This window comes from Centropristis striata, chromosome 14 (genome assembly GCF_030273125.1).
Source record: "Centropristis striata isolate RG_2023a ecotype Rhode Island chromosome 14, C.striata_1.0, whole genome shotgun sequence".
NCBI classification, from domain to species: Eukaryota; Metazoa; Chordata; class Actinopteri; order Perciformes; family Serranidae; genus Centropristis; species Centropristis striata.
The window spans coordinates 30,278,058-30,297,306 of record NC_081530.1 but is presented as its reverse complement, the minus strand read 5'-3'; the positions used below and the strand labels follow the sequence as shown (position 1 = coordinate 30,297,306).

Sequence of the window (19,249 nt, the reverse complement as noted above, 5' to 3'; positions counted from 1 at the left end):
TAAATTTGTATAGTTATAGTGTTGGAGACACGCCTCAGGCAGTGTTTCTACAGAGACCCAGAGGTGGAGGACACTGAATTTTAGGTCTTTATTAAATGTAAGCCATAATCATTATATTCTTTTCATTGCCAAGTTCACATTGGTTAGAATACATGTTTAGCCATAATCATTATAATTAGAAGAAATTAAATCAATCAAGACATGAAATGTTTCATTCTGTGTGTAATGGATCTATATAATGTGTTATTTCCACTTTTTGAATTGAATAAATGACATAAATAAACTTTCTATGATATTCTAATTTATTGAGATGCACCTGTAAACTGTTGGCTAAATGTAGCAGAGTAAAAAGTACAATATCTGCATCAAAATGTAGTGAATTAGAAGTATAAAGTTACATAAAATACTAAAGTACAGTACTTGAGTAAATGTACTTCGTTCCACTGCTGTAATGTTACGTTTTCATCTTGGAAGCAGCATAAATAATGACTCGAAAATTTGCACCAAATTACAGCTCTTGTAGGGACATAACTGTATTAAAATACAGTATATATATATATATATATATATATATATATATATATATATATATATATTGTTTGTTTTCCTTGTTTGTAAGGTGATCTAAACACTTGTGGCTGGTAAAATAAGCCGTACACTGCAAAAAAGGTGTGTCTAAAAACAAGATAAACATTAAATCTGAGGGAAATTATCTTGCTGCATGGGCAGATAATTTCACTTGACAACATTTCTTGAATTAAGATTATTAAATCTAGAAAATAAGCATGTTGAACACTTTTTTAAACACTAATTAACTCTTAAAACAAGTTAAATTATCGACCACATCTAAATCTAAATTTTTTAATTAGCAATGTAGTTTTATAGAGTTTTGCCTTCCAGATCTCCGCACCAATATCATGTGACTGAAAACTATGAACCGCTCCCTGCACCTCTTTATATCTGGTCTGTTCTGGGCCATTTCAGTCAATAACGTTTGTTTCATTAAAGAGGGAAAAAACATTTCTTAACTAGCAAGCTTTTTGCTAACAGGGCAATAACAATTCAATTGCAACAATTTCACTTAAATCGATCCACAAAATGTAAATGCTGGTGTGACAGAGCAGCTTGTGTTTTTTTTTTTTACCCCAACATGGTTAATATATTATATTTTTATCTGGAGTAAATTGAGCCAATGGAGTGACAGCTCCTTGATTATTTTTGCAGAGAATGTTTTTACTTTGATGATCGTCCAATCACAGCTAGAGAAAGAAGGTCACATGTCCGGCCTTTTACGTTACAAACGGGCCGGCTGAAAGGATAAATACGTTTTGAAACCAAGTATACACAAAGTCTTACAGGGCTCAGTAATGTTAATACTATCGTTATTATTATTATTATCATCAGGTTAATTTCATACAAAAAGCAACTCGTTTGGTTTTTAAATACGTTTCCATAAATACAAAGACAAGCAAACCCCCGTCTGTCTCTGCCTCGGCGCTCTCCGTCCTCCGCAGACCAATCTGTGCCGGAGCTCTGAGGACTCAGAGGACAGTGCAATAAAACTCAAGGACAATTCAACAAATTTGACTCGGCGGGTATCCTTCAATAAAAGTCACAGCGAATACCCAGCAGCCTTTAGAAAGCTGCGCTCATGTGATATTTTTTGCTCTTTTTTTTAAAGTGGACATTTCTGTCTTCCCTTTTTTTCAAAGAATGGCTGAATATTCTCTTTTTTTCGACACGGAGTGACAAGGAGAAAATCAATCGGCTGTATTTACTCACTATGAGATTAATGTTGTCGTCCGCCACTTTTTGTTTTTGCGGAGAAGAGGGGGAGGGGGGTGGAGGGGAGGGGGGGCCGTGTGTGTGTGCAGCCCTGTGAGGCGGCCAGCGGAGATCAAACCTCTTCATCACTTCTTCTCTCCACTTCATCTTCCCTCTAAATGCCTCCTCAGCTTCTTCACAGCTTCTTCCTGCTCTCTCTCTCTCTCTGTTCCCTCGTCCTCTCACACTGTCACCTCGTTCTTACTCCCAGTCCGCAGTCCCTGCACCCCTCCTCCTCCTCCTCCGGGGATGAAGTGCAGCTGTTCGATGGTGTTCTGCCTCTTGTTGGCGAAGGCCATCCGCCGGGCGTTGGGGTGTCCTCCTCCTCCTCCTCCTCCTCCTCCGTGGTCCCAGCCGCCGTGCATGCCCATGCCGGAGCTGCGGTCCCGGTCCCGGTCCCGGTCTCGGTCTCGGTCTCGGTCTCGGTCCCGGTCTCTGTCGTGGTCGTGGCCCGGCGTTGGGTGGGAGTTCATCTTGATCATGTGGTGGCGGTCCATGGACGGCGTGACGCAGATGTTCTGCTGGGACTGGGCCTTCTGGTGGTGGCTGAGCCGGCCCATGGTGGGCACCATCCCGCTGCCTCCGCCCCGCTCGCCTCCTCCGCTGATGATCAGCCCCATCATCAGCCGGTCCTCCAGGCGGTCAGGGGAGACCAGAAGCCTCTCGTGGGACCTGGAACCAGAGACTCGTTTATCCCCTCTGCCTTTAAATCATGCTTATGACAACAAAACCTGAATAAAAACTAGGGGTGCACCCATCAATCGGCACCGATTTCCTTAATTTTGCGGGGTCGGCGATTCTTTTGCGTCAAACCGATCTTATCTAGCGATCTTATCTACCTCCGCAAAGGTCTGAAAGTGCGTCTGCACCAAGGTTATTATAATTAACTAACAAAATAAAGAAAACTAAAATTGAAAAAACATTTTCGTTAACTGAAATAAAAATAAAAACAAGAGTTTTTGAAAAAACGATAACTAACTGAAACTGTATTTTGTGGTTACAAAACTAACTAAAACTAACTAAAATTATAGTGAAAATGTCCTTAGTTTTCATCTTTGTCAACCTTTTTCATACATAATTCAGTGTTTCTATTTCAACATGCAGGAACACATGGTAAATATGTTTACTGAGACTGGGATGTTACACTTCAACCAAAATACAAAACAGCCCGAACTGTAAGAGTTAATAACCTAATTGGTGCTAAGATGGATAAACCAAAGGAAATGAAGGCACATACCCATTACAAAAAAACTAAAACTAACACTAAAACTAATAAAAACTAAACTAAAACTAGAAAATTCACTCTAAAAACTAACTAAAACTAACTGAATATGAAAACAAAAAATTCACAACGAAATTAAAACTAAAACTAATGAAAAATCCCAAACTATTATAACCTTGGTCTGCACATACGCGTACTCGGATTAGCGTCTATCATGTGACAACCGTCACCCAGAGCACGTTCCACCAATCATGTCGTCAGTGTAAGTATTTATGGTTGCAGTTCTTTTGTTAGTTTGTCCTGTAAATTGTTGCTATTTATTTTAAGTTAAATATTTTATTAACTACCTCAGACATTGTGATTTCCTTTATTTGTTAGAGAAAAATACTGCTCTGTTATTGTTTTTCAATAAAATAAGATTCAAACATTGAAGGTTCAGCTGTGAGTTATTAAAAAATCAGTATCGGTAGGTCAGGCTTTTTGAAAATCGGTGATCGGGCAGAAAATTGCAATCGGTGCACCCCTAATAAAAACATTTCGTATGTGGTTTTTAAACCTCTGAACCGCAAGTTTCAACACATTTTTTGCTATTTTTTACATTTTACTCACTTTGACCTTGTATTTCACTGCAATATATAAAATCTATATATAATAAAAAGTCCTGCAGCTCAATGGAATCATCACGATCAGGGCTAGAAATGGGGACAACTCAAACATGTGTTTGTGCGGAACAGTTATAATCACATAAATCATTGAAAGGGGAAAATGCAAGCTTGAATTTCTTGGATGAATTATTTTTTTTAATTTGAATGAAATTAAATCTATATATCCAACACTTTGGTGTCACGAATATTGGAAAAGAAAAGGGTCTCCACATTCTATATATATTGTCATGTTTCCAGCCTCTCCTGTCCTCTCCTCTCTGCTCTGTGTAAATATTTGTCACGTGACCGTTGGTCTCAGCAGAATCAGTCATGTCTTCACAGTGTCTCTGAGGGGCAGAATTTAATGTTTTTAACAGGATCTGGTTTGTGCAAACACTTTATTTTTGCCGATGTTTTAAATGAGACGTAGAATAAAGTGATTCTGATATATCATAACTTTAAGATTTGTTTTGTTTACTTTTTCTTACGGAAACTTTTGTAGCTTATGATCCGTTCATGGACAGTCAGAAAGTTTAAATTTCAACAATAATGTCTGCTTTTACAGTTTTTTCTGCAATAAATGGTGTATTTTTGGTATATTGTCGGGGTTCAGAAGGTAAAATCTCTCTTTAGTGTTTCCTCTGCTCCTCTGTACTCTTTTATTTCCTTTTTAACTCTAACTCTGGTTTTAAATTGAGTTTTTTTTATTATTATCTTACTGTTTTTATTGTTTGTTTGTTTTTTATTTATTACTATATTTGTGTGTGATTTTATTGTATTTGAATAACTGTACAGCACTTTGGTCAACTGAGGTTGTTTTTAAATGTGCTCTATGATTAAACTTTGACTTGTGTCTTACCTGCGGAGCGTCTGAGAGTTGGAGCCCCTGCTGGTGCTCATCATGGCTTTGTAGTACTGGTGTTGCTGGTTCTTGGACAGGCGGGACAGCGTGTTCCCCTCCCCGAACGCCAGCAGCTGGTCCTGGGAGCGGACGCGGCGCGGCGGCCTGTCGAAGGAGGAGCTGGTGTAATGCGTCTGGGCGGGCAGCGGGTACGGGTTGGGCGTGGAGGCGGGGATGTGGAGGCGGGGCCGGGAGCCGTGGAGGGGCAGCGTGCCCCGGGAGCCCAGCGTGTACTCGCCGCCCCACGGCAGGTAGTGCTGCGAGGAGTAGAAGGTGGGCGGGGCGTTGTTGGAGCGCCGCTTGGAGTTGTAGTAGCCGGAGTACTCGTCAAGTTCTTTCTCTGTTCAGCAAAGAAGAAAGACATAGAGGACATGTTAACAGAGCTGAAACTAAAGATTATTATTGATTAATATGTCAATTAATTCATCCTGTGGGCTAGAAAATGTTAAAGGAAAGGCTGAATCCCTGCAAACAATCTCAGGTGAGAGTTTTTGGCCCATTTGTGACTTTAAAAATTTTAATTTGATGCCTGTTATAGGGTCATTCCACAACTTAATTATGTTATATGTCACAGTATAGCACAATATAGCATGCTCTCTGGTATTTCAATAAATAAAAGTCTAAACAGGTGCAAGGATCAGAACATTTAGAGTCTATAAAATAAAGTAAATAATCTAAATTATGTAAATGTTGCCGTAATGCAGTTCAGCTGCTGGTTTTTCAACATAGAGAAAAGATATGAAAACATATCTACACCATAGACATTTTTATCTTGTTTTGACCATATTTATCATTATATTTCCCAGCTTTTTTTGAAAACATTGACAGCTATAAAAAAATTTTTGTGGTGAAATGTATTCAGACTGGTGGCTCCTAATGCTTCTTTCTGGACAAACAGTCCAAAACCTGAAGAGAAGTCCTTAAATTGCAAGCCGGAACTAGGAAATGTTTATAATTTTTGATTAAAAATAAATAAAAGGAGGGTTATTCAAGTACAAAAAAGGGAGATAAAGAAAAGAAGGAGCTTTCATGGAAGTGTCGATGTACAAATTTCCACTTTTTCGAAGCATTTGACTCGACGCTGGTGAGCTTATTGAAAGACTCGACTAGCACTCAGAGCGCAGATCTTCAACAAGGTCAATGGTGCATTCGAGTGCTTCCTGAGTTGGAAAAGTGGTTCTTCCGCCTTAAGTGTATCCATGAGCTTCAAGTTGTAATATGGAAACAACATGGACACTACTAAAATGATAGTATTTCAGCTTTTAAACAACACAATGACAGCTGTTTCCAGGGTAAAAGCATCAGGTGAGCCATGAAATATGATCCGGACACTCATTTTCCCCATTTTTCCAACACCACATGAATGCAGCACAAATACCCCATCTCACAATGTTAACTTAAGTGAAAATTAATTAGTGTATATCCGCCCCCGTGATTCGGATCTGCTCCAAAGTTTAATGAGCTCTTTCTTGGCTCATGCTTCAACCTTCCACCATGTTTCATGAAAATCAGACTTCTACTTTTTCTGTAATCCTGCTGAGAAATCACACCAAAAACACATCACAGCTACTGATGGAGATCATGCTGTAACCTTGTAACTCTGGACCTTGTAGTCAGATTGTTTTTCTCAAAACTCCAATGTCAAGACTTCAAATTCCAGAGAAGAAAAAAAGCAGAAAGGAGAGAAAAAAATTCACAGAAATGAGGTAGTAAGAGAAGAAAACCAAAGAAAGATAACAGGGACAAAAGACAGGTGAAAAAGATTAAGTGATAAAAAGAGAGATAATGTCAGGGGGGGATGAATGAAAAAGAAAAAAATGTGACTTTTGTGGCAGGACAGGGAGGTTTAATATGCAGATAAGAGAAGAGAAGATGAGTTGAAAGAAACGGAGAAGGGAAGGTGAAATAAAGGTGATTGAGTTGAGGGCGGACAGGGTGAAAGATGGAAAAGATAAGAACGGATAAAGCAAAAAAAAGAGATGCGCACTGTATATTTCATGAGGCATAAAAGAATAAAGGTAAACTGTACCGAGGTAAGAAGGAGTTTAAAACCCAGTGACGTGAAAATAAAGACACAGAGACACGGAGTAAAGAGAGAAGAAAGAGACGTTCATTAATAGTGAAATACAGAGTTTCTGTGCTTCCTGCTCTATAGCCTGAGACCGCTTTAATCTTCAAAGCATTTCCATGGAAGCAGCTCCCCAAGAGCCAATTTAAACCTGACCTTTACCCAGCCACCTCTCTGCCTCTCCCTCCGCCAGGTCCCTTCCCCTCCTCTCTCTGCTCTCCTCTGTTTGTTCCTTTGTCTCTTACACTCCTTTGGTTTCAGCTCCCTTTCCCTCTCTTCCTCCTGCTCTCCAGGTTTTATTCCTCCACCTCTATCTCCTCTCTCTGTTTGTCTCATGTCCTCTCCCTCTCCGTGTTTACTCCCCTCCTTTAAGGCCAAATTATCTCGAGGTTTCTCCCCCGGCTGCCGGCCAGCAGACAAAGAAGCCTTTATCAGTGTCCTTTCTGCGGCTCCGTATGGGGAACTACATCAAAAGGACCTGGTTTCATACAATGGCTGGCGAGCGGCGGCGCTCTCTTTGTGACACAATGACAACGTTTTTAGTTTGAAGAGGCGTTCCACCAATAACTGGCATTCAGGATGTTTTTATGAGAAAGCAACCATTAAATAATCAGACATGTAGAAATATTTTTTTTGTGTGCTTTCGGTGTCAACAGTTCATCAGTGATTCAGCCTGAATCTGGATCACAGTTTTCTGCTGAAGTGATCAGCTCTCAAAGGAAGTCATTTATTATATATATTTTGGTTTAAAAACAAACAGAAAAAAGGAAGAACCGAGTAAACTTCGGATCTGAACAGTGAAGCCAATGCAGAAGTGCCTTAAAGCTGCATTATTTATAATGGCCAGCAGGGGGCGACTCCACTGGCTGCAAAAAGAAGTCCAACTGTATGTAGGTCAATAGGGAAATGACTCTACTTTCAGTTGATGTATGAGCTCAGTTAACATTCTCATAATGAGTTTATGGTCTCAATCGCTATTTTAAAGTCTTCTTCAATTCAACATCGTGTTTATTTTGTAAATTATGGTCCCAACGACATTTTTATGAGAAAGAAACCATTAAATAACCAGACATGTAGAAATTATATATATATATATATATATATATATAGCTTTCTGTGTCAACAGTGAACAACAGTGATTCGGCCTGAATCTGGATCACAGTTTTCTGCTGAAGCGTTCAGCTTTCAAAGGAAGTCATTTATTATATTTCTGGTTGGAACAGAAAAAAGGAAGAACTGAGCAAACTTTGGATCTGAACAGTGAAACCAATGCAGAAGTGCCTTTAAGCTGCATTCTTTCAAATGGCCATCAGGGGGCGACTCCACTGGTTGCAAAACAAGTCAGATTGTATGCAGGTCAACAGGAGAATGACTATTTCTCAGTTGATTTATGAGCTCAGTTAACATTCTCATAAATAATTTATTGTCTCAATTACCATTTTAAAATCTTCTCCAATTCAACATCGTGTTCATTTAGTAAATTATGGTCCCAACAAAGTTTTTATGAGAAAGCAACCATTATATAATCAGACATGTAGAAATCTTTTTCCTTTTTTTTTGCTTTCAGTGTCAACAGTGCAGCAGTGATTCAGCCTGGATCTGGATCACAGCTTTCTGCTGAAGCCATCAGCGCCTGGTAGTTCAGCTCTCAGAGGAAGTCATTTATAATATTTTTGTTTGGAACAAACAGAAAAAAGGAAGAACTGGGTGAATAATGTTGCAAACTTCAGGTTTGAAAAGTTGCAATGCAGAAGTGTCTTAAAGTTGCACTCTTTCAAATGGCCAGCAGGGGGCGACTGCACTGGCTGCAAAAAGAAGTCAGATTGTATGTAAGTCAATAGGAAAATTACTCTACCTCTTAATTGATTTATTAACTCACTAAACATTCTCATAAAGAGTTTATTGTCTCAATCACTATTTTAAAGTCTTATTCAATACAACATTGTGTTTATTTTTTTATTTTATAATTGTTTTCAGCAATTTGGTCGCCTAAAAATGTTTTGTTCAGTGTTCAGATGTACAAAAGACACTCATCTGTCCATGAGACATTTACATCCTGCTACTACAATGCCTGATGTTGATTCTCACATTTCCACCAAAATTCAACCCAGAATGCTCTGTGTTTTGGTCAGTTTCCTTCCTTTGGTTCGGACTGCGACCTCACCTGCAGAGAACTGAAACCCCCATTTTTTAGCAGACCAGAGTTCAGTTCTTTGGTCCTCACCAGAGTTCGTTTCAGCGTTCACACCAGCAAAAACCAAACTGACTATCAGACAAAAAGGTACCAAACAGCTCAGGTGGGCCCTAAAGTGTGTCATTTGAAATTGGTGAAATTTACAACTACACAGGTCAGAACATACTGTACTGTACACAGTGTACTACATGGAAGTATCCAAAGTGAGACACAGAACGAGCCAACAGACACAGGTGATGTAAAATAATCGATCAAATGGCGTACGATTTTGAGTCGTGACGCAAATGTGACGCACGTGAAAAGTTCCAGAAGTTATTGTGTGAAGAATGAGAAAAAAAAGGGTGGGTAGGTGGTTTTTAATCATTACTACTCATGTTGTTATTAAGAACTTTCAATCTACTTTGGTGAAGTTTTTCACCCCACGCAGCCTCTCCGGATGTCTACAGAAAGTCTGCAGAAAGAGCACCTGAGGCTCCGAGTGGACTCGATGAACTGTGATTTGAGCAGCCAGACTTTACAGCCTCAATGACGCAGCACAGGGAGAAAATAATGCCACCTGCAGAAACTCTGAACCGAAAAACTGAACTGTTACCGTCCTTGAATTGCAGATTAACTCGGGGTAGTGCAGAGCTTAAAAATATGAAAATGAGCTCTTAGGACCAAATTATTCTTGAATTAACAGAGGTGATATCCGTGCAAACATTTCCTGTCTACAAATTAATTTGCTCAGTCATTTGAGGAGGCAATCATGTGATGAAAAGATGGCGAGGGAGACAATGAGAGAGAGGAGGTGAATGAAGAGAGTCTGTCTCCATCCTCGGCAACACGTAAACGATGACGTCGTGGCTTTTGAGGATCTGAACCATAAAAGAAGCTGCAGATTAATGCGACAGAGATTCAGGAATGAGACAATGAAGGGAAGTGGATGACCTCTGGAGCTCTGCTGTGTAATGAGTAGAAGCCTTTCTGAGATTCAAGTGTTTCTCTCTTTTTGATTGAATGGAAATAATAAGAGACTCATCTGGACTTTCACCTCATTATTGCTTCCCACTTCCACGTACACACACACGTACACACACACGTACACACACACACACACACACACACACACACACACACACACACACACACACACACACACACACACACACACACACACACACACACACACAGTGTAGTAAGCATCCATCAGTCAGCCTGCGGAGGCGCCTCCCCTCCCCCTGCAGTCTTCAGCGATATCAGGGCGAGAGAGGTAAAGGCAGAGAGAGAGAGAGAGAGAGAGAGAGAGAGAGAGAGAGAGAGAGAGAGAGGTAAAGACAGAGAGAGAGAGAGAGAGAGATAAAGACAGAGAGAGAGAGAGAGAGGTAAAGACAGAGAGAGAGAGAGAGAGAGATAAAGACAGAGAGAGAGAGAGAGAGAGAGAGAGAGAGAGAGAGGTAAAGACAGAGAGAGAGAGAGAGAGAGAGAGAGAGAGAGAGAGAGAGAGAGAGACAGAGAGAGAGACAGAGAGAGAGAGAGAGAGAGAGACAGAGAGAGAGGCTGCCAGTCGTTCCTCTCAACCCTCTTTTCTTCCCCGTCGGAGGCAGCTCGGCCCCTGCAGACCGCCAGCCAACGCCCCTCCCCCTATCTCCACATCTCCCTCCAATCCCTCCTTTCCTTTCCTTTCTCTCCCTCCATTCTTCTCCTCCTGCTCACTCCACCTCTCTGCATGTCTATCTCCACTGATATCTTTCTCTCTCTATCCTTATTTGGCCATCAGCTCCTTCACTGCCTCCCCGATTCCTTTTTTTCCTGGTCAAACAACCTTTTATTCTCTCTCCTTTCCTTATTGTTAATCTCCCCTGTTTCTCTGCCCCTCCCTTTCCCTCCATCTTTCTCTCTCTCCATCGTTTTCACTCCTAATTCTCACCGTCTGCTCCTTTAATTCCCTCCTTTTTATCGGTTTCAGTCTGTTTGCTTTCGTGTTACAGCGGTTTAACAGTTTACACCGAGATGATTATTTGGTTTTTGCAGCTGAGTCACAAATCTCAAATGTCTGCCTGCTGCCATCATAATACTAATAACGGAGGTTTTACTGGAGAATCGGCTGCATGGCCGTCCAAATAAACACGGAGAGAGAAATACCTGGAAAGAAAGTAGAGTAGTAGAGTGGGAGTACGGCTAGTTTACCTGAGAAGTGGCTGGTAATTTAGCTGATGTTTATCAGACAGGTAGAGCCTAATGCCCTCACTGAGGAGAAACATCTGGCTGCAGCCATCATCACTCTGCTAACTTCATCCTGGGTGGTCAGGATGCACGTTTTAGCTAACAAAATAGATAATGGAGACAAAAAGATGGAGACAGAATGCAGCTTTTAGCCACATCAGGGAGTAAAGGCTACTTTTAGTTCTCAAACAAAATAAAAATGTTCTCCTCTCGGTCTAAAATGGTCCAGTATCGATACCGGAGAGTTTCTTTGTTTTATGAAGTAGGCAGCTGTGAGTGTTTGACCGATCAGCAACATTAAGGTGTTGTTTAGATGGAGACGATCTGAGCAGAAAACACAAAAGTGGCGTTGTGTTCTCACTTTTTATTCTGTGTTTAGACAAGCGTCTTTAGGGCAAAAACTGCGTGCAGGCGGTGAAGCAAAAGCCTGTGAAATTTGATGTGGTATGCAGCCGGGTGGCTAGGTGGTTGTCAAGATGTTTATTATTTATCATTATTTGTAGCTCTAAATAATTATTTTAGGGTTTTGTGCCTCTCCGTTTTATTTTGAAAAGTCTGTGTTGCTTCCTGTATTGCTTCCTGTGTTATTGATTGCAGCAGTTGCATCCAGGTTTGGACAGAAGCACATAGCCCATTGGTTTATGACCTGTGGTCACCTGTGGTCATTTTGTAACAAATAAAAGAAGACCAAGGATAAAACACGAGTTATTGCTTCAGTGTGCTTCCTGTCAAGCCTTTTCGGAGGGCTGAATTTTTTAAATCCGAACAGTGGTACTGTGAAGCTCTGCCACGCAACAAACACCAAGAGCTCACGCATCAAAGACAGTAGCGCAAAAGTAATTAAGGTAATGAATGCACCTTCTCTGTTCTGTTCTATTGTCTGTGATCCTTCTGTTAAACTGCTGAAATGACTCCTGTATGGTTATCAGAGCTGCAGGGCAACTTGCATGTTTGACTGATGGAAATAGTCCGACATGTTGGTTGTTGTTTGTCTGGACTGCTCATGTATGTTACGTAAACGCAACAAGAGCCAGCATGAGCTGATCAGAGCACAGTTTTGCGTTAAGATTTCCACTCTGGAGGGTAGTTTCAGTTTTTTGCGTTTTTAAGCCCCAAAAACGCTGTTGCCGTCTAAACGAAAGGCACGTCTGATAAAATATTTTCTTGTTTTTTACCCAAGAGAGTTGTCGTGTAAAGAGGCCCTAACTGAAAATACAGGATGAAGTTGTTACAGTCCTTGAGTCATAGATTAACTCAGGGAGCTAAAAAAAAGTATAAAAGTAAGTAAGAAATCCTGCTTTTCTTTTCTTTTTTACCATGCTGTAACTATAAAAACATTTCCTGGTGAGAGAGAGAACAAAAGAGATGAAATAGAACATGAAAAAGGAGAGGAGGTGAATGAAGAGAGAAGAGAGAAAATGTTCTCCTCTTGGCATAAAATGCTCCTGAGCAGCTCCTCTTTGGGGGTAAAATGTCCCTTCAGACCTTCAGGTTCCTGCGGTTGAATAACAAGCTTTAAGCAGAACTTTGCCTCGTCTCTGGGGAAAGTTTCTGCAGTTAAAAAAGGGTCAAACGATCCACACACACCCTGCCAATTTTTTTTTGGCACACAAAGATGAGAAGGTTTATTACCCTGCAAGAGGAGGGACATTTTGCACAATGAATATATATATTTTTAATATAACTTTGAGGGACTTTTTGAGTCCTGCTGTGAATCCACAACAGAATCATCCAACAGCAGAAATGTGTCCACTGCTAGAGATCTGGCAATACGGTTATCCTTGCCTGATCTTTTATTCTGATCTCGTGAATCTAGCAGCTTCTCGAGGTCACGCAGGAGGAAAAGAGACTTCCTGTTAACCTTAAAACCTGAAGCACTTGAATTTATTGTTTCCAGGAATCTTAAAAACTTTCTTTTTTGAGTCTTTTGTTTTGAACTCAAGTCGTGTCTCGACTGTCTTCTGGTTTGTAGCCTATTTAGGTTGCGAAATAGAAGAAGAAATTATATTGTTTTAACATATTTCTTATTTAAATGTTCAGAAAATTTACTGTATCGTGATATATACTGTAACTTTGATATAAAACTGTATATACTGTGTTATATTTTAGATTAGATTTTGGACATCAGAAACGATGCCTTTTTCCCTTCAAGCAACACAAATGTGTTATTTTGTCCTACTGTATGTGAATATTCCTGCATCCTGGGGCCCCTAAACAGTGTGTGAGCTGCACAAATGGGGTCTGACTGGAAAGCTGAGACTCTTGTAGATTCACTGAGCCCAATTTTCTTCATGTGTGATGATGTTAGTGAGTGAAACTTGAGCTCAGTGTATAAAATGAGCTGCTGTGACCTCTAGGATAATCACAGCCTCATGAAAAAAGGGCCTCCGTGTCAGTGGTTATTTGGCAACAGATTAGCATAATTAGCATTTATCGGTTTAGTTAGCAGGGTAACACTTTACAATAACCAACTAAGTGATGTTTATAGATGGTTTATAAACAATTAATAATCATTTACAAAGTGCTATACATATTTAATCTTTAAATGTTTTCAACCAATTTCTCAAAGGTATATGAGTCATTTAAAAATCATTAACATACTTAATATGCTGTTAAAAATGTTAAAATGAGTGCAACTAAAACTATTAATAAACTATTAATTATCATTTTTAATGGTAAAGTAACTATAAACTTACATTAATATACCATCTATTTGTCATTTATAAATTATTTAGTTAGTTAAACATTAATAAATTATGTATTTACCATTCTTAAAGGCCTACGGTTTATAAATGATGATTAAACATTAATAAACTATCTGTTTACCATTCATAAATGAGGGTGATTGTAAAGTGTTACCGTTAGCAGGATGCTAACTATGCTAATTTCAGGACATGTTAATGCCTTACAACAGGAAGTGGACTGAATGTCAACCAAACTTGAACTTTTTTTGAACTTATTTAGTTGTTTTTGTAACACTAATGAATTAAATGCTGACTCATCTATATTTAAACACATTAGATTTATTACACCCCTTAAAAAAAGAGGGCTTCACGCCCCCCCCGTGGGTCTTTAGTGCCCCCCTTTGGGGGTCGGGCCCCCCCGGTTTGGGATCACTGCCTTAGACTCACCCAGCCTCTTCAGGGAGCTGTAGCGGCTCAGCTCGGGTTTCATGGCGGCCTCGTAGGACGGCGGCAGCTGGGCGAGGTTGTGGAAGGAGTGGGAGAAGGACGGGTGGCTGCTGTTGTGTCTCATGCCGCCGCCGATGATGCCGCCGCCGCCACCGGGACCTTTACTGCTGCTGGAGAGCAGGGTGGGACCCGAGGAGAGCTGGGGGGTGTTGTTCATGCGGGCGCCACGCTCTGAGCGGAGGGAGAGGGAAGAGAGGAGAGGGATGGAGGAGAGGAAATGAGGAAGAGAAGAATAGAAATAAAGAGGGGGACATAAAAATGAAGGGAGAAAAAAGTTAGATGGAGCATAAAACAAGGAGTGGGAGGGAACAGAGAGGAGGGAAAAGGAGAAAATGCAGAGAAATAGAAACAAATGGAAAAGAGATTTTTAAAAAAAGTAGAAATACAGATGGATGAAAAGGAAGAAATAGAAATGAGGGGCGAAAACAAGATGAAAAAGAGATAAGAAATAGAAAGATGATGGAGCATAAAAAGAGAGAAGAAGGGGAACAGGAGAAGAGGATGGGAGGGGGAATAGGAAAGAAAATACAGAGAAAACAGAAGACAAAGGGAAAATTAATGGAGAAAGGAAAAAAAATGACAAGAGAACAAGAAAAGAGAGGAGAAAATTGGTTGATGGAGGAGAGGATAAAGAAGTGAGGAAGGAAAAGAGAAGAAAGGGGGGAAAACAAGATGAAAAAGAGAGGAAAGAGAATGTTAGATGGAGCATAAAAAAGGAAGAGAGAAACAGATGGACGAAAAGAAAGAAGGGGAAGAGAAGAAAGGATGAGGAAAAAGAAGAGGTGGAGGAGAGGATAAAGAAGCGAGGGAATTTGAACAGGAGTACAAAAAATGAAAGGAGTTAAAGAAATAGAAAAAAAGAGGAGATGATAAAGAGGAAAGAAAATATTGAGAAATCCAAAAAAGAAGGGAAAACAAATAAAAAAGATAGAAATAGAAATGGATAAAAGGGAAGAAGGGGCGACAGAACAAGAGGAGATAAAGGAGCGATGGAGAAAAATTAGGGAAATTAGAGTAACGGAGGAGAGGAAAAGCAAGCAAGTGAGAAAATAGAAATGAGAGGGGAAAACAAGCAGGAAGAGAAGAAAATAAAGGATGAAGGAGTTCAAGATACAGAAAAAGAAGAGATGAAAATGAGAAAGGAGAGACGAGGATAGGAGGGCGAAATGAAAGAAAATACAGAGAGAATTGAAGAAAATAGAAAGAGAAATGGACGAAAAGAAGGAGATAAAGAGATGAGAAAAGGGAGTGATGAAAATTTGGAGAAGAGAGGAGAAAATTAGGGAGGGAACAAAAAGAAAGACAAAAATAATGGGTTCAAGGAACAGAAAAAAGTTACATGTACAATAAAAGAAGAAACGAGGATGGGAAGAAAAGGGAGAAGGAATAATAAGATGGAGGGAGAGGAAGGAGAGGGGGACGACAGAATGAAAGGAGGAGAAGAAGAAGAAGAAGAAGAAGAAGATAGGAGCTGGTTAATGATCAGTAAACACAGGAAGTGTCTCCGAGCTCCATGGTGACCAGCTATAAATACAACTCTCACTGTTCATCTGAGGCTCCAACACAAACACATCAGCCACATGGAAATACAGAGAAATACACTGAGAGCATCAGGAGGGGGTCCACACACACACACACACACACACACACACTCTCTCACACACACACACACACACACACACTCACACATCACTCACACACACTCACACACACACACACACATATATTTATGCAAAGTGCAAAAGCAGCACATTGATCGATACACATAAAAATGATTTGTCTTATGTAAGATTATGGGGGAGGGGCTGTTTTGCAACATGTATATCAGTTACATCACAGGTTCAGACACGCCACTAACGACCCAACATGTAGGTGCACTCAGCCGTGACCTCACATGTGTAGGTGCTGCACATTTAAAACGGGGACATCGGAAATAAAAACGCATGCTGCAGAGTCGTCGGATCGTCTTCAACCACTGAGGAGACTTGACACAAAGAGAACAGGAGGAAGTTCAGGGTGACGGCAGCTGATATTAACCCTCGGAACTCCAACATAGGCGTTTTTTTTTACTCTTTCTTAAATCACCGTGTACTTGTATTTCAATGCAATGTTTAAAAATATATAAATAAAGTCTATAATTCCTGCAGCTTTATGGAAAAAACACAATCATGACTAGAAGTGGCGGCAATAAGGCAATATAGGCAATATGACATAAATCATCAAAAAGAAATAACGTAAGTTGACTTTCTGCAAAAAAGTATTTTTTAAAAATTGGAATACAATATTATTTATCTATATAAACATTCATAACATGATGCATTCAAGGGCCGGCAGAAAGTTCAAACTCGGACTACATTGCTTGTTTTTACAGTTTCCTTCTGCAATAAATGGTGTGTTTTTGTAGATTTTTTAAAAAGAAAGAACACTTTTGAAAAATCCGCCGGCAGGTTTGGGGTTCAGAGGGTTAATAATCCCACACACTAAGAAAGAATTAATACCTTTATTATTATGTCTTGCAGCCACGTTAATAGCCATGTCTTGAGGAGCAGAACTTAATGTTTTTAACAGGATGTAGTTATTTGTAACAGTTTATTTTTGGCAACATTTTAAATGACACATGTAGAATAGAGTCGGTCGGTTGATTTTTTTTTCTAATGGAAGCTTTTGTAACCTATGACGCGTTCAAAGACTGTCGGAAAGTTCAACTTACGATGATAATGCCTGTTTTTACAGTTTCTTTCTACAATAAAGTATATTGGCGATCTATTAAAGAAACATAAGTTGGGTTCCAAAAGGGTTAAAAGGTTAAAAATGTGAGAATATAAAGCAGCAATAAAACGATTACGTAACTGCAGAAAATTGGCTTTTGTTTCCTGTCTTTGGGACACAATCGAGTCCGTTCAGGGTGGTAATGGTTACGATGTTGTTAAGATTACAGGCGGACATGTACTCCTCGCTGACCGCTGACAGTAATGGGTAATAATGGGCAATAATGTCTCTGTTAAGCGTCACCCGGGGAACACACACCACATCAACTTCTGCACCGTGCACACACACACGGTGGTGGAGGGGGGGAGGGGGGGCAGAAAAAAAGCAATGCTAGCTGTGAGATCATATGAAGCACAAGGAAAATAAAAGCATCAAATGTTGAGCTGCTGTTATTTTTTCTGTGTCATGATACAGAATTAGCCCGGTCATTTCCAAGAGAGCACGGTAATTGATTTTTGGAACACCTACGACGGCTGACACAGGAGGTTTGATAATGGTGTCATGGAAAAGTGAACTTTGTTCAACGCGCTGCAAAGTGTGTGACTCAGAGAGTGAAGTGTTCTGCTCTTGTATCCTCCCAGGAGGACGTGAACATTATCTAACAGGAAGAGAAGAGAGAGGACACTGGAGAAGGACACTGTGAGATCTCACCTTCAGGACTAAAACTTTACAGAATTATTTTTGCATGAGTGGACTCGCAGGGCACTGATTATACAGTATGTTGAAGACTGACTATTTTTCAGTGAACGTGAAATATCAGAATTTTAAACATCCGCACTGTCATTTAATTTCATCCATTACAGAGTTTCGCCACATTTTAGTTTGAGAACAATTTAAAAATGGGTTCTATGGCTGCCCACTTTATAATAATTCCAGTTTGGGGGCAGAAAAAATGCCTTTTTCTCCTCATGCAGCACAAATGTGTTATTTCCACCTACTGTATGCTAATAGTTGTGCATCCTGGCATCTTCTTTGTTTAATATGATACTTTATTAAACATTTGGGCTATTTTACAAGTAACATGCCCACTTTATGCACTCTATCAGATGCTGTTTGTGGCAGAAATCATGCAACTACAAATGTGTTATTTTGTCTTACTGTAACAATGCATTTTTTCCTCCTCATGCAGCATAAATGTGTTATTTTCACCTATTGTATGTGAATATTTGTGCATACTGGGGTCCCTAAACAGTCTGTGAGCTGCATAAATCTGGACAGCAAGACAAAAATCTATGCAAGAACCCTGGCTTCTCTGCTTTGTTTCATATGATACTTTCTTAAATATTTGGTCTATTTTTAGAGGGAACATGCCCACTTTATGCACTTCATCAGATGCTGTTTGGGGCAGAACCCATGCAGTTTTTCTCATGAACTACAAATGTGTTATTTGGTTGAACTGTATGTGAATATTTCTTCAACCTGGGGTCTCTAAACAGTCTGTGAGCTGCATAACTCGGGTATGACTGGAAAGCTGAGACTCTTGTGGATTCAATGACCCCAATTTCCTTCAACCTCAACAGCTTGTCCGAAAGGGGGTGAAGTAACACTTAAGTCGGGCTAATGTAAAGACTGACATGCCAATTTTATGCTAGTTCTTTGCATTTGCAAATATTTCTGCATACTGTGGTCCCTAAACACTGAGTTACATAAATTAGAAAAGACAACAAGACAAAAATCTGTGTGGCATGCCCACTTTATGCAAATTATCAAATGCTGTTAGTGGCAGGTTTTTTTCTCCTGCAGTTAAATGTTTTATTTTGTCTGACTGTATGTGAACATTTGTGCACACTGGGGTCCTCAAACAGTGTGTGAGCTGCATAAATGGGGTCTGACTGGAAATCTGAGACTCTTCTGGATTCAATGAGCCCAGTTTTCTTCATGTGTGATGATGTTAGTGAGTGAAACTTGAGCTCAGTGTATAAAATGAGCTGCTGTGACCTCGAGGATAATCACAGCCTCATGAAACTTTACAACCACAGACTAGAGACCTAGAACATTCAGAGGATGGATAGATGTTTCCTACGTACATTGACTAAGGATTTTTTTTCAGCAGTTTACAGGACAAAAGTGCTCGCCATCCAATCACAGAAGGAGGCAATTCTTGCAGAAATCTCCAAAATGTGAAAAGTTCTTCAAATTAAATCACAGCATGGATTTTACTACGGTGTTCCTCAAGATTTTGGTGGTTAATGTGGTATTCTGGAGGGATTTTAAACATTTTAATCAATTCT

At 40.0% G+C, this 19,249-nt stretch overlaps 1 protein-coding gene across 1 annotated transcript in view; it reads right to left on the bottom strand.

The window, feature by feature from the left end:
* Positions 1-1,844: 1,844 nt before the first annotated feature.
* The window catches only part of shisa7b (shisa family member 7), a 58,806-nt gene continuing 41,401 nt past the window's right edge, over positions 1,845-19,249 (bottom strand). The window contains exons 8-10 of the mRNA XM_059349613.1: positions 14,190-14,420; positions 4,550-4,931; positions 1,845-2,496 (exon numbers count right to left, since the gene is read on the bottom strand). Of these exons, the coding sequence (XP_059205596.1) occupies positions 2,007-2,496; positions 4,550-4,931; positions 14,190-14,420 (1,103 nt within the window). The 3' untranslated portion in view covers positions 1,845-2,006. The remainder of the gene's footprint in view (positions 2,497-4,549; positions 4,932-14,189; positions 14,421-19,249) is intronic.